At 37.5% G+C, this 22,713-nt stretch overlaps 2 protein-coding genes across 4 annotated transcripts; one reads left to right on the top strand and one right to left on the bottom strand.

Moving 5' to 3' along the window:
- The first annotated feature begins 8,503 nt into the window (after positions 1–8,503).
- Positions 8,504–14,318, top strand: LOC144701625 (ADP-ribosylation factor-like protein 8c). The gene is made up of 6 exons (XM_078573339.1): positions 8,504–8,645; positions 11,934–12,015; positions 12,105–12,137; positions 12,213–12,334; positions 12,976–13,137; positions 14,081–14,318. The coding sequence occupies exons 1-6, from the start codon at positions 8,530–8,532 to the stop codon at positions 14,196–14,198; spliced, it is 633 nt and encodes a 210-aa protein (XP_078429465.1). The 5' UTR covers positions 8,504–8,529; the 3' UTR covers positions 14,199–14,318.
- Positions 14,319–16,390: 2,072 nt separating this feature from the next.
- LOC144701624 (protein TIFY 3-like) lies at positions 16,391–21,114 on the bottom strand. Of its 3 annotated transcripts, none has more exons than XM_078573336.1 (8): positions 20,309–20,767; positions 20,130–20,211; positions 19,878–20,035; positions 19,628–19,794; positions 19,443–19,539; positions 18,836–19,043; positions 16,826–16,886; positions 16,391–16,690 (listed from the first exon to the last, which is right to left on the bottom strand). In XM_078573336.1, the coding sequence occupies exons 1-8, from the start codon at positions 20,411–20,413 to the stop codon at positions 16,624–16,626; spliced, it is 945 nt and encodes a 314-aa protein (XP_078429462.1). In that variant the 5' UTR covers positions 20,414–20,767; the 3' UTR covers positions 16,391–16,623. The 3 variants fall into 3 exon arrangements, with proteins under 3 accessions (XP_078429462.1, XP_078429463.1, XP_078429464.1); XM_078573337.1 differs by having other exon boundaries at positions 16,826–16,883; positions 20,309–20,760; XM_078573338.1 differs by lacking the exons at positions 20,130–20,211; positions 20,309–20,767 and adding an exon at positions 20,981–21,114.
- Positions 21,115–22,713: the final 1,599 nt, after the last annotated feature.

The raw sequence follows: 22,713 nt of genomic DNA, 5'->3' as shown, positions 1-22,713 counted from the left end.
CAAGAGGAGACATATCAAGAAAGACGATGTGATGAAGTCCTCGGCCAATGTAGTAGAATATCAAATAATAGTTCTCTGATAATTTCCAAATGTGTCAGTTCTAACTCGAATGAGTGGTTAGGTTTTACAGTTGACCACATTCAAAATGGTCATCAGAACATCAAGTGCATGAGGGACTATATGAATACAAAAAGCAAAGACATACGTGTTGGGTTAATACATCCCTAATTACTTAATTTATAGGATGATATAGTTAATTAATTTGGAATTAAAATAAATGGGCCAAGAGGGTCACACGTATATGATCTTTTGGATGTCGGAATATATACTAAAGTTTGGGGGGTTTACGAAAATTGTACGTGGTATAAGTAGGGGAAGGCCATAATTGAAATTTTCCTAGGCCAAAATTGTACATGGCTCTTCCCCTTAATCTCCCTTATGCCCTTAGCTCCTCTCCAATCCCAATGACATCAGGATCGCATAACAACAATGACAAAGCATGATCAGGCTCGTCAAGATGAAGGAGGAGACTTGACGTGTGGAGGATTGTGTGGATACATCTAGAGGCTGCATACTTTAGCATCTCAAAATGTCTCTCTCGAGAATTCAAGTAATCAGAGATGCGATCCGTGCACAGGTGATTTGGTTCGTTATTTTGTGGATATCATTTCGATTCCATTATCAATTTTTTGCTGCAGGAATCCAGTTTGTTTCTTCCTGATCAAGGACATAGAACCCAGCAATAATGACATCATAAGTGTAAGAACACATCATGGTGACTTTCTATTATATCTTATTCGACATGAGAATGTATCATACTTGGATCCAAAAAAAATACCCCTTCAAATAAATGTATTTGGAAAGGGAATTTAAAAGTATTTAGACATGTTCACATCGAATCATCAAAATGTAAATATAAATTAATATAATATAAAAATAATGAATACTAAACATATGTGTGATACATGACATCAACATATTATTTTAACATGTGATAATACAATAGATGGACACCATTTATAATAATCATAACTTATGGCATGAGGTTATCATGAATATCAAAATGTTAAATAGAAATTATTCAAGTAATATTTACTAAAATTTTGGATGTATTCTTTAAAGGTAACTTTTATTTTGAGATGGATCAGCTTTTATTTGAAATGTCTCTAGATGAAATCATTATTATTCAAAAAAATTAAAAGTTTTGCAAAAATTATTATCATTTCAGAGTTAACCACCTCAGTAAAAACCAATTGGGTCTAATGTAACTACCTATGAATAATAACTAGCACATGAAGAACTTTATTTAAGGGATTATTTAGGTGTATTATTATATTTTTAACGAAAAATAAATCAATATAAATGTAAATTATGATATCCAAACTCTATTGGATTTTATGGTGCTAATCTTTGAGACAAATTAGCAGTCTCACAAAAGGCTAATTAACTCAATATTCCAAAAAGGGATATTATTAAAAATGGAGAAAAAATATTCAATAAAATAGTTTTGTATTGTTTAAATGATATAAACTACAACCAATTATGGTGTAATAAAATATTTAAAAATGATATTGCGTTTAAATATTTCAATAACATATGGATGTTTTTAAAATAAACATTTATATAAATGTCTTTTGGTGCTCGAGCCAATTTTCAATAATGTCAAACTAAGACCAACAAAGTTTCCATTTTTTCTTAGTTTAGGAGAGTATTAGACTCTTGTGCTCTTTTCCTTGACTCTTTGGGTTAGTTCCACCTCTTCTGTGGCACATGCTGGTTATTTTTCTTGTTTCAAATTCGCATTGAAAATTATGAATGTAGATGATAATATCATATTTAGTACTTTAATATGATCATATTTACATGTCTATTTGCATTAAATCACTCATATTTGCATATTAACAAGCTTGAAATGATTGAATCTATTTTAAATATGATTTTCTGAATTTTCTAGATTTTTTGTATTTTTTGGGAATTCTCTGACAATAGGTTCTAAATGAATATAATTTTTGAGACAGAATATGAATTTTCTGGAATTTTTCGACATTAAATTTGGAAATATATGATTTTTCTAAGTCAACGTATAAATTTATATGTATTTTTGGCCTTTATTTTTAATTAATATGAATTTTTAATTATATTATTAGCCCTTTTATCACTTTATGATTCAGCGGATGCTGAATCACAAAGTGCCCCTCGTGTCGCTGTTCGATTCAGCGGACGGCGACGAATCATAGTGATCGCTGATGACTGGCAACAGCCAATCATGAGCTAAGTTAATGATTGGCGTCACCCAATCATTAGACAGGCAATCATCACTTTGTGATTCCCGAAATGATGATTGCATTAATGATTCACACAAATTTTTTTGGCACAGGTTGACATGGCCCAATCAAAAAAGGGGCACTTTTTTGCAATAAATGACACGTGGACCGAGGCACAATAAGAAAAAAACACTTCTTGATTTCCTTTTTCTTTGAAATGGTGCAAGCGTTGTGGCACGCTCCTGTCCCTGATTTTAAAAAAAGAAAAAAAGATGAGAGGAAAGAGGGTGGCATGGCGCGCGCTGACATGCAGCCACGTCAGCCTCAAGAAAGATCCTCCTTTATTTCTTTTTCTTTGTTTTTTTGTTATTTTACAGGTACACATGGACTCTGAAATGCGCATGCGAAGAAGGCGAGGAGATGCAGAATATTATGCGATGTGACATTTTAATGGAAATGAAAAACGAGGACGTTGACGAGGAGAGAGAAGGAAATCAAGTGCTAGGATTGGCTCAACTTCATACGACCATAACTTTTGATCTATAATTCCGATTGAGCTCAAATTATCAGCATTGCTTCGTCTTCCCCACTTCTTTTCATCTATACCCTCCGATATATAAATAGAGGCCTAGATCATTGTGAAATTTATCTTGAACTTGCTTCCTAATTGTGTGGGCTGATTGAAAGATAGTGATTTTTGAGATCCATCAAGTGTGTTCTTGGTGTCTTGGGTGTGTTGGAAGAAGCATTAGAGAAGCAGGGGAGCTTACCAGCACTCGCAAATCACCGTGATCCTGGCAGAACGTAAGGATCTAAGGTAAGTGTCCTCGCCTTACTTTGTTTGTCTCCCGACATCATCATTATCATAATTATAGTTTGTTATCATCCTTTCATTTACCATTTCACTTCCTTACGTCCCCATTATCTCGTCTCTATCTTTACCATCATACGGTTTGTGCATTCAATCACTATTGTATTCACCACGCCCTCTGCCTTATTCACATAACACTCCGTAATTCTTCTTATATTTCCTCGATATCACTATCTCACCTATTCTATTTTTCTTGTACCGATAATCACTATAGTGAGAAAAAAAAATCCTTAATCATCCTTCCTTGTGGAGATGATCCCTACTCATCACTAATTAAATACTCTTAAGTAAGTACGGTTAAATATAACTTTTATTGAATAATCTCAATTACCAACGACGAAATTAAAACCCCTAAAGTTGAGATAATCAATAGATCATGTCGGGTTGTGTGGCTTGGTTCATCCATGGAAATGTACCTTGTGTTAATTCATGGATGCGGAAGCATGTTAATTCATTCAAAATCGATCTTTAAATGCATAAATCAAATGTACCTTGTGTTGAACTTGTTCCACCATTGACTTTGTCACTCTGAGATCGCTTTGAAGCCGTTCACGTGCCCGGCCTCTAGAAGTATCCATGAGATCACTTAGCGCTTGGATCTCCACTTCTTCTTCAACCCTCCTTGAAAATCTTGAAGATTTTCTCACCATGAAGACACTCTCCTTGGTTTAGTGGAGAAGAGAATGGAGAAAGGGGGGGGGGCTCAAATCTGGATGGCCTAGGTGCTTGAAAAGAGTGCCCCTTCCCTATTTATATTTTACTTAAGTTTTTCTCAAAAATTCTACAAAGTAAAATATATCCACCAATGCCCTCCAGGCCCATGTATCATTCTAGTTAATAACTTTAGTGGCCCAATAACAACTATTGACCAACCTTATTAATTAACTATATCCACATATATATATATTAATTAACTAAGGATCAATTTAACCTAATCGATAGGTTAAGTTTCCAGCCAATCGTGGGGCGCCAAGCTACACCTCATGCTCTAGAAGATATCAAGTAGTGTTTGAACTCTCTCATGGAACCTTTACTGCCATCATTTATTGTAAATGTATATCCATCATCCGCGCGAGACTCTCTGATGACTTAGGGTATGGTTTATCGTCAAATCCTAATCTGTCATTTGATTAGTACTGATGCATAACGAGGATCATTGGAGAACTCCTTCTCCAATATCAGCACTACCCTGGCCAAGGATTTGATGCATCATCTTCCTTGAGTCAATCTCCTCTTATACCAAGGGTGGATGATTCCATCTTGATCACTCAATCATCTCTATAATCTTCTTACTACATCTGGGCTATGACTTGTTTGAATCTCATGATTAGAGGCTCGTAAGTCATACTCAAAATGTAGTCGTCCATTCACGAGATGTCCTTGGTGTCTCAGGTCAGTGGATCACTTATAAAACCGTGGCATGAGTCAACCTGATTGACGTTTAGGCATAATACCATTCAGGGATTTATACGGATCAATTTAGTGAAATCTTTCTCCAAAGAGCAACCCCTTTTTGTCCTTAGTGTCGCCACACTAATAGCCACAAGATGAGCTATACTTATTGAATAAGTAGGATTAGTTAATGCCATTCTATCTGGATAATTTGAAGTCCATCTCGACGATCCATCGAATATGAATATTTAGAATACATATTTAAAGACTAGTGATAATTGTATTATGATCTCATTATAATTCACTAGGTCATTGCACGTATTCATGGACGTCATTATAATCATCACAGTGGAATAATAATGAACATGATATTTTATATAATGAACTTAAATAAACATGTTGGTGTGATTGGATTGACAACCAAATAATATTCATGAGGTCATATCAAGGTAATGTCTTTCTATGTTTACCCCTCGTGTATTTACTCACTCTTGTATGGGTCTCGAATTAAAGTCAATGTGCTTGTAGTAAGTAGAAACTACATATGCAAGGGCATATCAATGTGTGTGTGTCACATAGTATGATTTGATGGAAATATATGTGGCCGGCAAGCCAATCACACATTCCACATCTCGTTCCATATTCATTAATAGAACATATTCATTATAGTGCATGTGTGATGCGTATAATGAAGTCCATGAATACATGATCAGACTTAGTAAATTATGATGAGATCGTAATGCGGAGATCACTAGTCTTTAAGCATGTGTTCTAAACATTCCTATTCAAAGGATACGCGAGAAGGATATCGACGTATCCGGATAGAATAGCGCTATCTAGCCTCACTCATATGATGAGTATGGCCGGTCCCGTAGCCATTAATGTGGCGACACTAAGGATAGATGATGGTACTGACTCGGATGACCAATTAGGGTTTGACAGTTGACCATACCCTAAGTCGTCCAAGGAGTGTCAAGTGGATGTGGGATTATACATACACGGTAACCGATGACAAACAGGTTCCATGAGTGAGTCGATATACACTCCTTTGTATCTTCTAGGGCACAAGGTGTAGCTTGGCACCCCACGTGTCGGAGTCTCGACCTATCGATTGGGTTAAATCAATCCGACATTAATTCATCTATATGATGATATAGTTAATTAATTTGGAAGGCCAATAAAGGTTATTGGACCGCTGGTGTCGTTAACTAGACTGATACATGGGCCTAGAGGGTCACACACAAATGGTCTTTTGGACGTTGGAAGATATACTTAAGTTTTGGGGGTTTTTATGAAAAATACCCACTTAGTATAAATAGGGGAAGGCCCTGAACGAAATTCACCCAGGCCAGAATTGTTCAGGGGCCTTTCCCCTTCTTCTTCACTCTCCCCACACCCCCTCTCCATCCCTGATGTGATCGGGACAACATAACGACGCCGACAGAGAGAGAATGGGGCTCATCAACGAGAAGGAGGAGATCCGATGCGCCAAGGACCGCGTGGATACGTCTAGAGGCTGCACACTTGAGCAACTCGACTTGTCTCGCTCCGGGATCAAAGAAATCACGGATGCGATCCGTGAAAAGGTACTTCGCTTAATGTTTTCGTTGATGCCATTCGATTTGCAAAGAGACTTCCGCTGCGCATCGTTTTGATTTGTTCATCCATCTCAAGGCCTCTAGAACCCAACATGATTAACTTACGTGTTTTATCAATTACGAAGAATAAAGAGATTCACCTTGGGCTCTTCATAAAGGAGGCCTTTAACCATGCTTGGTTGAATGTTATGGATTGAATCTATCAGACTAAGAAACTCCAAAAAATATCCTACCATTTTTAATCATTTAATATTTTTTTTATATAAACTTCACCATGGTTCATATTATTGAAAAAATTGAAAATAATATTTTAAATGTTAATGGCAACACTTAATATTTTAAGTAAATCAAATGAAGGTTTTTATGAAGTTGTTATATTTTCAATATGATTTATTTGATTATTTCAATGTAAATCTCCATTTGTCTTGATCTCGTATCTTTGTAACAATCATTTCTATCAAAATTATGAATTTTACTTCAAGATAGAACAATTTTCTTCCCATATCATAGTATTACGCTTCCACTAGATCAATGAGAAAATGAATCAAACCTCTTTAAACAGACTTTCCCTATGCTTTTCATAAGTCATTAAGCTTGAAAATAATATTAGAATGAATAAAAGAATATTAAAATAAGAATAAAGGGATATATTATACAATTTAAGGACTTAAGGATAGCCTTCTATTATAGGAAGTGAAGATCATTTCTAGGAAAAAATATGTCATTAGTCATAATAAATTTGAATTGAGTGATTCTGAACTATAAATCCACAATCTTTTGTTGTCTTCATTTGGTTACATAGTCACAAATCAAAATCAACAACTTTAATTCATGGTAGACCTATGTTCTTTCATCAGGTTTTAGACTTGGTGTTACAATTGGCGTTGCACAATTGAAATTTATTTGGTAAAATACTCAGAAATCAAAATTGACAAAAGTTAATTCATAACAAAAATAAATAAATCATAACAGATCAATGCTCTTTCATCAGCTGTTATGTTTGATATTAAAATTGGCGTTACATGCCCATCAGGGAAATAATATATTTTTCTATCATTTTCATGATTCAACAAACACAATTTTAATGAGCCCAAAAATGAATAAAAGAAAGACATGGCTCTGGATAAATTCTGGATAAATTCAACGCACTGAAGGATTATCCTTTTTGGGAGATATAGGTTGTCATGAATATCAAGTGGGTATTTCTTAAAAATGAGTGATACAATTTAGCAGTATAATTCATAGTTTTCTAAATATCTTTTCAGGGTGAGAAAACTCAGTAATAAAATTTGACTTACTTCAAGGCAGATCAATTTTTTCATGAAGATAAATGGGTAAAGTGTTTTATTGTGTGATCCAACTTATGCAATAAAACTCCAAATTTATCTTAATTTCTTCGTGTGGTCATAAAACTCATAAATGAAATTTGGCGTACTTCAATGCAGAATTTTTTTTCTCATCGTTTTATTGATCCATGAGGTGAATAAGAAGATAAATCACAATTATTGAGATAAATATAAAAACAACCAAAACTACCTGATAAACATTCTCGAATGAAACAGGCCTCAACCCACAATTCATAAACAATATTGTAGAGATTTAAACTATTCAGAAAATAATGTTATTTAATAAATTCCCCTCTCATTTTACCCCACAATTTGTTCATCTCAAGATGAATCACAAGGATTGTGAGAAGTATAAACTACTAAAAATACCTTATAAATCTTCTCCAATGAAACAGGCCTCCTCTTATAAGTCACAAAATAATAGCGTAGATATTTAAACTGTTCTAAAAAAAAATTATTTAACAAATTCCTCTCACATCTTACTCCACAATTTGTTCATCCCAAGATGAATCACAAGTAATGTGAGAAGTATAAACCTATAAAAATTACAAGATAAATCTTCTCCAATGAAACAGGCCTCCTCTCATAAGTCACAAAATAATAACACAGATATTTAAACAGTTCTGAAAAAAATTATTTAACAAATTCCCCTCACATCTTACTCCATGATTTGTTCATATTAAGATGAATCACAAGTATTGTGAGAAGTATAAACCTATTAAAATTACCAGATAAATCTTCTCCAATGAAACAGGCCTCGTCTGATAATTCACAAAATAAAAGTGTAAATATTAAATTGTTCTTAAAAACTGTCCTTTTATAATTTCATTCTTATGTTACTCCACAATTTCTTCATTTCATGTTACTATTGATCCATAAGGTGAATAAGAAGATGAGTCACAAGAATTCTTAAAAGTATAAAACTATCAAAGTTTCTAGATAAATCTTCTCCAATGAAACAGGCCTCCTCTTACAATTCATAAACAATAGTGTAGAGATTTAAACTATTCAGAAAAATATGTTATTTAATAAAATTCTCTTGTCATCATACTACAAAGATGCCATCTTTGGAAGAATATCACGCCCTCGCTGGCATTCTAACTCTTCTGGGAAGTTTGAGCTCTGCCCAGCGGAAGATGGGCATCTTGGATTCGATTCTGAATTGGCTTCGAAGGTATGAATCTCCACTCCTGCGTTTTCCCACTTTTTCGTCAATTGGGTATGATCTTTTTTCTCTTTCTTGGGTTGTGTGGCGTATCCATGTCAAAATTTTCTAAATATTGTTTCCCAATCATCTGTGGCCTCTGTAATGGAAATCGATCGATGGGTCGCCATGAAACCGAGATCTTTTCACTTCAGATCGGGTGTAAGGAACGTTTGATTTTCTCATTGATCGGAAGAATGCGGTGTGAATATTTGGAAATAGATGGAGAATTAAAGTTTCTTTGTCACTAAGTTTCGTGATCGTCGAGACGGCATTAATGGTCATTATGGCTGATAATAATGACTTGTTCTTGCATGTTTCTTGATTGTACAATCCGATGTCTGCCACCATTTTAGTGGAAAAAGCTGGATTTTATCCTTGGTTAGACGTTTCAGTTGATATCAAGATCTCCTGTTTCAGAAAGTCAAATGAATTTTTGTCAGTTTTATACTAATGTGGTGCAGATGAATTCCATTTGAGCCTTGTAACCGATCATAATTCTGGGGGATATTAAAACCGTCTGGTGGTGTGTTCTTTCAGAAATCAGTTCCTCTCTCTAGTTTCTGGGGAAAACACTTCCCTTCCATGGATTTCATACGGTTTGCCTTGTTAAACCTCATTTCCAATGCAGGCCGTCTGCGCTAGGAGAACCCCATCCCTATTCATATTCCTGAGAATCTTATAATTTTATACAACTTTATGGTTTATTTAGGATTTTTAAGTTAATTTTCAAACAACTTATACAATGATGTTTGGCCTCGAGCTTCACATGACTTTCAGCTTCTATCGATCCAATCAAACTCTGATCACGATAGACTATAGACTTAAGGTTCGATCCGGCTTCAACGCTATAGACTCAAGCAATTATCGCAATCTGACCATGATCAGCCCTTTGATAAGATCCGATCAAGATGGCTGATTGATTTTTTCTGAAACATGAGGGCTGATTGATGGTAGATTGTCCAATCGGTCCAATCAGGTGCTGTCACGTTGTGGGCCTGACTAGTCTCTCTCCATTGTGAGTGAGAGATAGAGAGAGAGAGGGAGAGTTAGAGAGAGACAATTATGAGAGTTCATCTTTCATCTGATTAGTATCTTTTATTCTTAGATTATGATCTGATCATTCATTTTAATCTATGGCACACTCCCAGAACGTGATATGATTGTTTGTCAATCAGATCGATGAGAACTAGATTTTCGGATCGGTCCTGACTCCTGGAGAGAACCAGGCCAGGTCTTCAGCCATGTTGGAAACATCCCAGGTTACCAGAGTAGACCAGCCCACAAGATAAGACAGACATAGACGAAGCCAAAATCTTAATAGTACCAGGAAATGAATTCTAATATTTTTGAAAAATATCAAGAGACCTAAACGAATGAGAAGCAATGCAAAGCTCTTGAAGTTGACCTGCATTATTTTAGACCTCTTTCCTATAATCAGTTTCAATCGAGATAATCAGGGATGTTTAATGATGTTAGAGAATCAGGTGATTGATAGGATCCCCGGCCCTCGTTGGGGGCATTCCCGTCCTTTGATCATTAAGGGCATCTAGGCCTCTCGCCTTCCATGTTTCCTTTAAATAGCACAACCCTTCTTCTAGGAGGGCAGACTGGAAGTTGTTTCTTAAGTGACTGCTGGTTTTCCTTCCCCTCTCTTCTCTTCTCAGATCCATGCTCCGTCTCCCTCTACGATCCCCGTCCTCTTGATCGTCTCTACATCACCACGTCTTCAGGCGGCTCATCCCTGGCCGATCCCTACCCCCTCTGCTTGGCCTTTCCCCGACCATTCCAGTTCTTCCCTTCCTTCCCAGGAACCTCTCTCCATCTCTCCCTCTCACCTGCCTCGTACAATTCTGGTTACTGCATGAAATCGATACGACCACCACCCGGGGATCATATCAGTGATAAGGCCCATTCAGTTGTAGGGTGTTTTACGTAGGATTGGACTGTCCCAATCCAGTCCTGATTTTTAGCAAAAACCTAAACCTTACCAAAAGTTTGATCGGGTGTCAGTGTTGTCTGGTCTATCCCAGTTCCCCTTGGCTCAGTCTGAGTCCAGTCCTGGTGTGGTCAGGTTGGCTTGTCAATGTCAAAGTCAAAGTAGAAAAGTCAAACTTTTAAAAAAAAATCGACATGTACTTCACTTACAGGTGATACTGTATTAAAAAAAAAATTATTGTGTCAACCTTGGAAAACAAAAAGTTCCCATTATAAGGAGTTCCACTGCACTTGGCCTGCGTTAGATTGCGAGACAGTCTCTAGAGGTCGCTCGTCAACATCAATAGCTTTGGTAGGAAGCATGGATGTGGAGCGGGGAGGTGGGAACAGAGAGGAGGGATCAGGAGCTGGGAACAGTGATGTGGAGCAGGACAGGAGTGGAGGGGGACTGGCAGCCGCTAAGCAGAGAATTGGAGCTGGGTAGTGGGGAGAAGAGGGGGAGGGAGATGGAAGTGGTCTTCCAGGGAGTGGAAGCTGCGAGCAGGAATGTGGGAAGCTGACAAGAAGCAGCCAAACAGGGAGTGGGAGCTGGGAGCAGGGTAGAGAGAACGCGGGTGAGGAGTAGGGGTGGGAAGGGTTTTATTTTTTTTGAAAATTAAAAGACGGAAGCCCACCCGAAACTCAGTGGTCAACCCAAAATTACTATTTTTATTTATGATCGTGACATAGTACATGCCCAGCCTGCCGGACCCATTTACCCTCCCTCATGTCCTACTGAACCAGTAGGATATACATTTCCCTACATCATGTAGCACCGATCCCAGCGACGCAGCCTTCCCCTTAAATACAACCTCGTTGCGGTGAAGCCACAACGTCCAAAGCACCGCGAGGACCCTTCCCCAGCTCGACCGTCCACTACCCGCCCTCCTCCTGAGGGACTCCCAGCACGAGTCGTCTGACGTCACGTCCAAGGGGTGAGAAGGGTTTTAATATAAATTATAACAATTTATTTAATGTTTCTGGTCCTCGGTATGGTTTGACTCCCTGAAAAAGTTAGGACCGGCTGGATTTCAACACAAAATGGTGACCCCTAGTTTAATATAAATTTGTTGTCACACGTCTGCATTTTTAAGTCAATGAGGAACAAAGTGGCCATACCTTCTCTCAAATCTCCTTGCTTATTCCTAAAATTTAAGAAGAGAGTTAAGTTACCTCGTAGAAACAAAAGAGGAGGAAACTGAATTCATGTGTGTTAATAGAACTACCCCATCATTGTATCATGTGCTTGGCTAGCAGTTCTGACAGCGTGTAGGGGCTCAGTTTGTTTTTCAGGCAGGAGATGGAGCTGTCATTAGTCGGCCTTCAAAATGCAGGAAAGACATCGCTGGTCAATGCCATTGCTGTGAGTAAACAAATATCTTCATTCATCCATATGATTTCAGAAAAGACATTCCTGATCATTCACATCTGTTTGATCTAATGGCTTCCCAGACAGGTGGATACAGCGAGGACATGATTCCTACGGTCAGTACTTTGTCTTACGAAAAAAAGATAATTCCAAGTCGGCGTATTTTCTTATTAATACTCCCAATAAAACAGGTGGGCTTCAACATGCGTAAGGTTACCAAAGGAAATGTGACGATAAAGCTCTGGGATCTTGGTGGTCAGAGGAGATTCAGAACCATGTGGGAGCGTTACTGCCGTGGTGTCTCTGCAATATTGTAAGAAATTCTCATTCCTAAATTGGAGCACCAAAATTTTTCATGATTTTTGATTAGCATATGTTTCTCTCCTTTGTCTCTCTCGCGTCTTTGGGCCTTAGAATCAGTGATGAATGGGAATTTTCTCTGAAAGGTGGGTCCCATAGACTTGGAATCTACCAAGGGTTAGGATTTTTCTGTTTGCTTATAGGAACCTTGATTTTGGTTCCTATCAAAAGGTAGAAGAGGGGTTAATCATTGGATCAACATAGGAAGGGAATCATCATGGGGAAACAGATTGGAGACTAGCTGAGTGAAAATCAGGAGAGGCGATCACAGTGAGGTAGGGGATTACTGAATGGCCAAGGGGAAAGGGAGAGAGAAAAAGACCAAAGATAGGGGATCACAGGACGGTTGAGGGGAAAGAAAAAGGAGAGAGAGAGAGAGAGAGACACTAATGATAGGTTGAGCCAAACTGTGACTTCACTTCTTCAAACTTGGCAACAACAAAGGCCAAAAATGGCCCTCGTGGGCTATAAGATGATAGAGCTACCCGAAAAAGGGTTGGGGTTCTATTGGTTCATTTCTCAATGTCAAGGAAGAAAGAGACAGAGGGTGGTTTCAGACTTCCTCTTGGGCCTAATTTTCTTCTTGTTGGGCAGGTACGTGGTAGATGCAGCAGATCGCGATAGCATTCCCATTGCCAAGAGCGAGCTTCACGACCTGCTCATGAGACCATCCTTGGGTGGCATCCCCCTTCTGGTACTTGGAAACAAGATCGATAAGTCTGAGGCGCTTACCATGCAGGCCCTGACTGACCAGATGTGAGTTGAATTTTCTCTTTTAACATTGGAATTTATCAACTTTATCACCATGGGAATGAAAAAGTTGAGTCTTATTAACAGGGCTTCACTTGGGTACTCAATATTGGGCTTGACTTGTGCTTTAGAATCTATATGGGTATTCAATATTCTCTTTTAACTTTGGAATCTATCAATTTTGACCAAGAAAATTTTAAGATCATCACTGGGTTGACTGGAGTCTCAGGGACTAAGAATCTTCCCAGGGTTGGGAATTTTCTGGGGTGATCTATCAATTTTATTCCCAGGGCCAATAAAAATTGAAGCTTTATACTGGTTTTGACTTGGATCTTGGATGCTTAGAATATATCATGGCTACTCTCTTTTAACGTTAGCATCTATTTATTTTATTTCCATGGGCAAGAAAACTTTGAAGCTATTTACTAGGCTTGACTTGGGACTGTAGGATATTGAATCTATCAAGCGTAGGGAATATCCTCCTTATCATTGTAATCTATCAACTTATAACCCTTAGGGAAGAAATTAGTGCTTCTTCCAATGCCGGACTCAGGTCGTGGAGCCTTAGAATCTATCAAGGGTAGGGATTCTCTTTTAAATGTTGAATCTATCATTTTTTAAATCTCATGGGCGACAATATAGGAGCTTGTTGGGTCTGAGGATAGTTACCACCTATCATACTGCTTTCTAACTGCACTTCTTTTTCTGATCATTCCACTCCGTCAGATCGGTGGTAGTATCAGAGTTCTTATACTTAGTAACGCTCCTTAGAATCTGTCAAGTGAAGGGAATTTCCTCTTCTATCAATGGAATCTATCAAATTAGCTTATATCAGTTGAGCCGGAGGCTTAGAAACTATTAACTTTGTCTTTAATGTAGTAATCTATCAATTTAATAACTGTATGGGAGAAATTTTGGTGCTCATTACTGTTCTTGATTTGAAACTCAGGGACTTGGAATCTATCAAGGGCAGGGAGGTCTGCAGCTATATGATCTCTTGCAAGGACTCCATCAACATAGACGTGGTCATCAACTGGCTCATCAAGCACTCGAGGACCTCGCAATGACACCATCTGGGGTGTCATCCTCCCATTTCCTTTTTTCCTTTATTTTCTGTGAGTTTATGTAAATTGTTCCTTGATGTTGGGTTTTATACTGCAAAATAAATAAAAAATAAACTCTTTCAATTTTTTTTTTCGATGAAATAGTTAAGAGTGGTTAGCCATATTGAAAATCTTCTCTTCTGGGAAGATATGTCGTCTTTGGGCACATCTAGTGAGCTAAGGGATTTTCTCATAGCGAAAATCTTTTTCTCTGCAATTATATGCAGTTACCTTTTGGAAAATAGTTTATTTAATGATGACTGGTTTATTTTTTTAAAAAAATCAGCTCTTTTGGTTTCCTACTCTGCCGAAATAAAAATCACAGCAATCTTTCTTTTTTGGTGTTTTTTCCCTATTATATTTTAATTGTTGTGTTTTTCTCCAAAGTGATGAGTTATACTGCAAACCAATAAAAAAATTTAATTCCTTGATTAAATAAAGAATAGGGATTACCCCTGTTGAAAAATTCTCTCTTCTACAAAATATCTCTAGTCTTTGGAAACAACTACTAAGAAAAATGTTTTTCCCATTGCGAAAATCATTTTTTTGGTTATTTTATGCAGTTAATTTCTAGATCGAATGGTGACTGATTACTGTAAAATAAATAAAATTCATCTTTTCTAATTTCGTCCACAGCCCAGATAAAAATCGCGCTAGTCTTTCTGATTTGGCCTTTTTCTATATTTCCTGTTAATTTATGTTTTTCTTCTCCTCAGCGTTGAGTTACATACTCCAAACTAAATAAATAATCTCTTTTTTCTCGCAGAGAGAATTTAGTGGAATTAGTGATATTGAAAATCTTCTCTTCTGTAAAAATATCTTGTCTTTGGGCACATCCAGTGACGTAAAGGCCTTTCCCTTAAGGGGAATCATATTTTTCTGCAATTATACACACTTAAAGTTTAGAAAATAATTTATTTAATGGTAACTGATTATTTTCAAATAAATAAATTCAGCTCGTTTAGTTTCCTGCACTGCACAGCCCATGTTAAAATCGCTCCAATCTTTCTTTTTTTTGTCTTTTTCCCTATTTTCTTTTGATTCATGGACTTTCTTCTCTGAGTGGTGAGTTATAAACTGCAAAATAAGGAAATAATATATATTTTTATTTCTCGTTGAAACAATCTCAGCTCGTCCTTGGGAAATAAAAAAATTCTTATTTCTGAGTGGTGCCCAAGGGATTTTCGCTAGAAATATTCTGTTCTAAAAAAACACTTATTTCTGTCTTTTCACATTAGCAAAAATCCCTTTTTTGGTTTTTTATTCATAGTTTAGTAAATAATTTAGTTTATGGTGCCCAAATTATTTTTCATTCAATAAAAGTCAGCTGAGGCAAAAATCGACCCAATCTTTCTTTTGACTTTTTCTCTTTTTATTTATAGATTTTTCTCCTCAGCGTGGAGTAATTTACCGCAAAATAAATAATAATATTTTTCTTTCTCGCTGAAAGAATTAACTACCATTAGCCAGATTGAAAATATTTTCTTCTTAAAATAAATAAAAATCAGATTGGGCACAACCAGAGAGGGAAGAGCTTTTGCATAACAAAAATATAATTACTAAAAAATATATTTATTGATGACTCCTTTCCCGTAAAATAAATATGAATCAGCTCTATTTGTTTCCTGCAATTTATCTCCTCAATCTGTTTTGTTTTTGGCCTTTTCTCTAGTTTCCACTAATTTATGGTTTCTTCTCAGTGTTGAGTTATTTAGTGCAAACTAAATAAATAATACTTGTATTATTTTTATTTCACACTCAAATAATTTAGAGAGATTAACCACAATAAAATTCTTCACTTCTGAACAAATATCTCTTCTTTGGGCACTTCTGAAAAAATGCCTTTTTTTGGCAATTAATGGCAGTTAATTTTCAGAAAAGAACTAGTTTAATATGGTTTAATTACATATGAAATAAATAAATAAATCAGTGTTATTTTCCTACATGGCCGAGACATCGTACTCTCGACACTGAAAAACTTGACATCCCGCGAATATTTTCCTTTTTTTCGCCCTTTTTGTTCCTCCTTAATACTGTTGATTTTGTACTATAAAATAAACTAAAATTTAATTCTTTGATTTTTAGGGATACTCAAGACATTGAAATGCACTCTTCCAAAGAATTTAGGAGGGACTTTTCCATAAATTTGCAAACAATTTAATGAAAAAAAGCCCTTTCCTTTTTGTACTGGCCTGAGATGATGAATTTATTTTCCAAAAGTCTTTGTGCAGAAGAATAAATTATCAACTGGATAGGGACTTTACCCAAAATAGCCAACATGGCTAGACCCCCGCAGCCGACCTCTTCAGGATTAAGAAGAGCTTGCGGGCCTGAATAAAAGGTTTAAAGGAAAATAAATAAGTATCAAATAATAAATTGTACATGATTTTTATGTCCCTGAGTAGTTGCTCGGCTTCCCGTTGGAGAGAGCAGAGTAGGGCGCCAAGCTACGCACCCTGCGACGACGGGTCAAAAAAATAATTTAATTGGAATTAAGTTGAATGAATGATCCCATAATTTCAAATTAATTATACCATAAATAAGAAATTAAGAGGAAATTTTTATAAAGCTAGAAAAGTGATGAGGCTAACCTTTCCTTGCGTCTCTCCAGGAACCGCGCAAGGGATGCTTTTCGAGCTTGGGGAATGGCTGCTAGTTAGAGAAGATAAAAAAATGGCTGAATTATTGGTTATTTCTGTTTCAAAATATTTTTTTTTTCTGATAATGTGTTGACGAAGCAATCTATGGGATGCGACGAATTTCAGTATGATTGCTGCTTGAATTCTTTTCTAATAAAAACAATCTGAGCTGAGATTTGTCTCAGTAGAATCTTCGTTTGAACAGTTTTTTTCTGGACAAATTCGATCCCGGTTGTGACTCACCACATTCTGTGGATCACCATTAGAGAAAAAAAATACAAAAAAAAATTCCTCAATTTTTTCTAAAAAATGAAATTAAATGGACGATTTAGTGTAAATTTGATTAGAAATAGAAATCTAAGGCGGTATGTATGATTCAGTTTAGAGTAAAAAAATCTCTTCAATCAACTGGATTCAGCGAAGAGTAATTTCGACTGGATGACTATTTGAAAAGTTATTTTCTCGAATAAGCACTCCAATGAGATAAGCCGCATTCCAATCGGATCCCCATTAAAGAAGGATTTTCATCAGTTTTATTTATTCAGGATATTAGGAGATCACTCAGTCTGCACTTCTCTGAGCGGAGCACGCTCAACTTTGGAGTTTTTTTGACTAATTTGGCATATGATTCAATACCTGAGACGGATTCCGATATATAAACCCCGACTGCGGGTGAGGGAGGAGGTTAATCAGTACTCAAGTGCATGGACGCTGACGGAACGATTTTCATCCTAGAACGAAAAAACCGTCCCGTCCAACGGCCCTGAGAGATGGAGGTGAATACACCGTCTCCACCGGGCTCAAATTCTATACAAATTACCGAACATGTATCATCCAGAATATAGATGACCAAACTACGAAAAAAAATTCCGATATTCTCGTTTGAGACGATTTGGAAAGGGACGAGATCAGAGGGGAAGAAAAAACTCTAGACGAGGAAAAGAATGAGATGTCTCCCATTCTGTCTTATTATCTGATACGATCCTCTACCCCCAAAGAATATCTTAGGAATTTTAGCCCACTAGGGGCATTTTAGTCATTTCATGTTTAGGGTAGATTGTTTCCTTTTTTTATAAGTATGTGTAGCCCTCCCTTGAGGAGGGCAGTCAAGACTGAAGGTAAGATTGGCCTCTTGGCTCACTATCTCAATCCTCTTCGTCTCGGTCCCGACCCCTTGACCCTCCAACGCTCCCCTATCCTTGTGATCGTCTCACCGGATCTTCAGCCGGCTCGTCTCTGGTCGACCCGTCTACCCCCCTCTGTTCGACCCCTCTCATCATTCCCATTTCACCTCTCTACCCTGGGAACTTGTACCTCGCCTCGTCCTCCAACCTCCTTCCAATACAAACCTAGATCAAGGTTCGTATCATTATCCTGTCCCAGAGGATAGCTCACTGAACTCAGTACTTGTCTCAGCAGAGCATGTTTAACTTTGGAGTTTCCATAACTAATTTCAGATACAGTTTGATATCTGAGCTGCTTTCAGAAATACGAAGGATGTCACAGCGTACGTCTCTCGGCTGAGCATGCTTAACATAGAAGTTTTATAACACTAATTTGGGTTATGATTTGATATCTAAGAGAAAAACAAGATGAAATCCTTAGTGTTTTCTTTTCCGATCCGTCATCTGGTGCCGGTGATTTACACTAAGTGCACAACTGTCATCTGTCTGTTATCCGTAACCATCCCGTCCAGCTCTAAGACGAACAGGGAATGAAACTGCAGACTCTAAGACGAACGACTGTGACAAAAGCTGTCACGTCCTGTTCAGTCTGTCCTATTCTTTAGATGGCAGAAGAGGTCACTGATTCTGTCCAATTCCGTCATCTGTCTGCAGCCTTGGGTAGCAGAGGAGATAATAACTGGGTACTTATATCGGCTTAAAACACACTTAACTTTGGAGTTCTTATATCTAATTTGAGATACGATTCGATATCTGAGATGGTTTTGGATTAACATACCCTGGTTGGTGGTGGCAGAGGAAATTGGAGATGAAGAACGCTGGGCTGAGGACCCAGGAAGATCTTCTGGCTGATCTCCAGAATTGGCTGTTCTTGATGTCGAGCTTGAAAAGGGGGAGGAAGACGGCATCACCGTCTCCTCTCCTGAGGGTGACTCCGCCCCTAATCTGGTCAGCTTATGCGCCATCATGAGCTTGACAGCCTCGGCCTAGAAAAGAATAGAGACATTGACATCTCCAAATTGGATTGGTGGACAGAGACCAATTTGTCATTATCATCATCATCATCATCCAGACATCTCTCGGATGAAACACAATGATGAATTAAACAGATGGAAGATGAGATGACATGATTAAGTGCTCTTTTTTAGCTAGAAAACCAATGAACGATGTTGAGGATGACATATTTTGAAAACCAGATGACAGTGACAGTAAAGAATCATCATCAACTACTGAACAAGGATGACGTTGATGATTCTTGAAAACCAGACGATGGCGAGCATGATGATCCCTCATCATCACTGTTATTGTCATCATCCATCGTCACTATTGATGTTTAGCTCTAAGTCAGAGGAAGCAATATATATGAGCAAGGGGAAGGGGATTGCCTTCTCCGGAGGGACGTCATCGTAGACAGATACCGACCCGGCATAGAATATGGTCAGCTGGGAGGACTTGACTGGACTAGGCTCTTCCGGCCTCCACCTTTACACATATGCGCACGGATCGAATAAGGATAACTTGCCAACTTGACCATTGAATTGGGTAAAGGAGGATGAGATCTGCAATTTACCCAAACCCGAAAGACGAAGGAGAAGGCAGTAGTCTCTGCAAGCCAAACAGGGAAGGGGGCTTCTTATCTGGGATTCTCGGCGGGGTCTGGGCAGTCGCCATGTCTAAGCCATAGCAGCCTCCAAGATGGAGAAGGCTGACGGGACGCCTCTCTGAGATACAATTCAACTGCAATTCACAGAGACAAAAGAATTTTCAGTCTATGATAAAGTTGGATGAATGACAAATGGGCAGAGTTATCTAACTTGTACCTGATGAAATCTACCATCATATTCAAGGGAATTGGTCTGTGATTGCGGCGAGGGCAGCAATCCTTGGAATGATTTGTGACTGAGGGGAACGATCTTCCGCTTTGGCGCAGCCTTGGTGGTGTAATTAGGCCATGGAGATGAGGAATTTGACTGGCACCCTGCGTGTTGGGAGAGGGATGTGTTAGCTAGAACACAAAATAATGGATCATCATCCTACAACAGAAATCACCATAATCAACATCCCATAATCACCATAATCAGCCTTGCGGTGACCAACATCAAGAACTTGAGAAGATTCTAAAATATTGGACCTTTGATGGGTTCCTCTGACACGCTGATATGAAATAAATCATATAGAGCTTAATTTCGATTGATGAACTTAAATAGGAAAAGACACAGAAAAATTGATGAGCTGATGAGATCAATCATACGACAGCAATAAGTTTTCGGTATCTCAGGCCAGTCCAACATCTACAGAAGGAGAACATTCTAAGAGATAGGATCTTGGATAAGTTCCTCTGAGGAACTGAATGCATTCAATCAGAGAGCTGAAAGCTGATTAATGAACTTTAATCTGAAAAGTCGCAAGATCAGGCCTAAAATGAAAAAAATTAAGAAAAGTTCTGGAAGATAGGACGTCGGATAAGTACCCCTGAGAAGCTGGAATGCATTAAATCAGTGAGTTCTTAAAGCTGACTAATGAACTTAAATAATAGAAGAAGCAGAAAAGTTGAAGAGCAGACGACAGCAACATGCAAAATTGGAGCAAAAGAACCAGGATAAATCCGTGCAAGTAAGAAAAGAGCAAATTTCAGTCCAGATCATGGCCAAGCAGAAAGTGAATAACGTAGCGCGACATGTAACAATCCTCCACCGAAAAATTCGCGCAAAACAGAAGAACAACAGATCAACGAAATTTCTCCGGAATCAGATTGCGGACTAACTTGCTGCAATTGCCGAATGCACAGAGAACAAAATAAAGTCAATTTTCTTTCAAATTATCCACTGACAGATGGCAATCTTGCAATTCCGACTAGCAAAACGAAGAAAATCAATCAGAAAATCAAACAAAAAACAAAATCAAAAAAATCAAAAAAAAATACCTGCTTCTTCTGATCCCAAATCCCTCGCTCTGACTCCCAAAAAGTCCCGCTCCATTTAATTAAAAATCGAAGATCGATCGCTCTACGGATTGTTTACGCCTTCACTTCTACTTTCCTTCTCCGTTATCAGCATATATATAAATATTTTAGAGAGAGAGAGAGAGAGAGAGTTTGTTAAGCACTTCGAGGACCACGAGTTTGAATATCAGCCGTTGGATTAAACCCGAAGATGCCGATCCGACGGTCGTCAGGAGCTCGCTTGACCAGCTGACTCCCACGTGCTGTAATCGGACGTTCTCTACTTGTCGCTTTGCACGGTGCGTGCGTCGCACCAATGGAAAGGCGTTGAATGATATTCCCGTGCAAATCGATACGTAGAGAGGTCACTGTTGCAGTTTTCGGTTGGTTTAACTACGTACAGCTGGCTTGGGCCAGGTAGAAAAAAAAATTAATTTTTTTGTCATTAATGGGAGATAAAAAATCATCTATTCGTAATATAATAATATATTCATTAATGGCCGTATCTATTCATATATCTGCTCGGCCTAGAAGATAAGCTCTCCACCAGATACATCACCCTCAAGCCTGCTGAGAAGAGTTGAAAAATAGAAAAAAAATAGACAATGCACAAGATTTTTTCTGTGAATTCAACATGTAAATGGGTTTAACTTTGCTGCCACCGTTGAGAAAATAAAGAAAATATTAAATAAATTCAACACAGAAAGTTTAGTGATTTTATTTCGCATCATTTTTACGAGTGGGAGTGAAAGAAGACGGTGAAGATGAAGATGAATGTTACAAAGTCAATTTGTCTGAAGAGACATCAACGTCCTACAACGTCCTAGACTTTAGGTGCATTTATATGTGTATTACCATGTGATTGTCATTTTTCATTTAGTTAAATTTGGTCGAGTGATTCAATAATATTACATTTTTGCACTCATTAAGAGGGCGAGAAAGGGGCTGCATGTTCAAATAATATATGTTGAATCATAAGTTGAAAATTTGTATGTTCAACGAAGACTTATTAAGGTTCATCCGGACCACGTCTGTAAGATATTCAGATAGAATTATATCCTCCCATGTATTAGTAGATGAAGAGATGGGCTCTTTATATAGATAGATAAAATGTCAGTGCCGAGGTTAAATTTAATGTTTAGTCAATAATTTATCTAATTAACAAATAATGATTAAGTTTCATTATGTCAAACTCAGCAAGGAAACAAGGTATATGTCAAGGGTATCTTCGCATTACCCAAATATCAAGCTGAAATAATACATAGTCAACTAAGGAGATTAGATTTCCTTCTGTCATAGTCAGTTGAATGCTCAGATAAATTATTTTTTTCCTCAATTGTGAATAGATGAAGCGTTGGGCTCTAGGCCTAGGCTAGGTCTAGCAATTTTAGGGTAGTATTAAATTCAATTTCATACAGTCAACAAAATCTTAAATATATCGTTTATTAATACAGGTAGAGATGGCATCTAAATCTAGGATAAGTAAAAATAATTTCAGTTAGGTAAAGAGGCAGATAAAGTTTCATCGTATGAAAGTTCAATGTCATATAAAATTACATCTTCTCACTTTTGATAACAATATTGATACGGATGGGCTCTATGCCTAGGTGGAATTAAATTTATAACACCAGATGTTCATATAAGTCAAATCCTATGAAACTTAATTCAATGTTGGAATCAAGTCCTTCGAAGGACACAGGGATGGGAAGTTCATT

Source organism: Wolffia australiana, chromosome 4, assembly GCF_029677425.1.
Source record: "Wolffia australiana isolate 7733 chromosome 4, ASM2967742v1".
NCBI lineage: Eukaryota > Viridiplantae > Streptophyta > Magnoliopsida > Alismatales > Araceae > Wolffia > Wolffia australiana.
Note: the sequence above shows the minus strand (reverse complement) of the source record. Positions and strands in the feature narration are given on the sequence as shown.

Bases quoted from the DNA above. Each gene is read 5' to 3' on its own strand.
- LOC144701625 (XM_078573339.1), top strand. From the start codon at position 8,530: ATGCCATCTTTGGAAGAATATCACGCCCTCGCTGGCATTCTAACTCTT. The intron at 8,646-11,933 runs GTATGAATCTCC...GTAGGGGCTCAG, and splicing joins ATTCTGAATTGGCTTCGAAG to TTTGTTTTTCAGGCAGGAGA. The intron at 12,335-12,975 runs GTAAGAAATTCT...CTTGTTGGGCAG, and splicing joins CGTGGTGTCTCTGCAATATT to GTACGTGGTAGATGCAGCAG.
- LOC144701624 (XM_078573336.1), bottom strand. From the start codon at position 20,413: ATGCATTCAGTTCCTCAGAGGAACTTATCCAAGATCCTATCTCTTAGA. The intron at 19,795-19,877 runs GTACAAGTTAGA...TGTGAATTGCAG, and splicing joins ATGATGGTAGATTTCATCAG to TTGAATTGTATCTCAGAGAG. The intron at 16,691-16,825 runs GTTAGCCTCATC...CCGTCGTCGCAG, and splicing joins CTGGAGAGACGCAAGGAAAG to GGTGCGTAGCTTGGCGCCCT.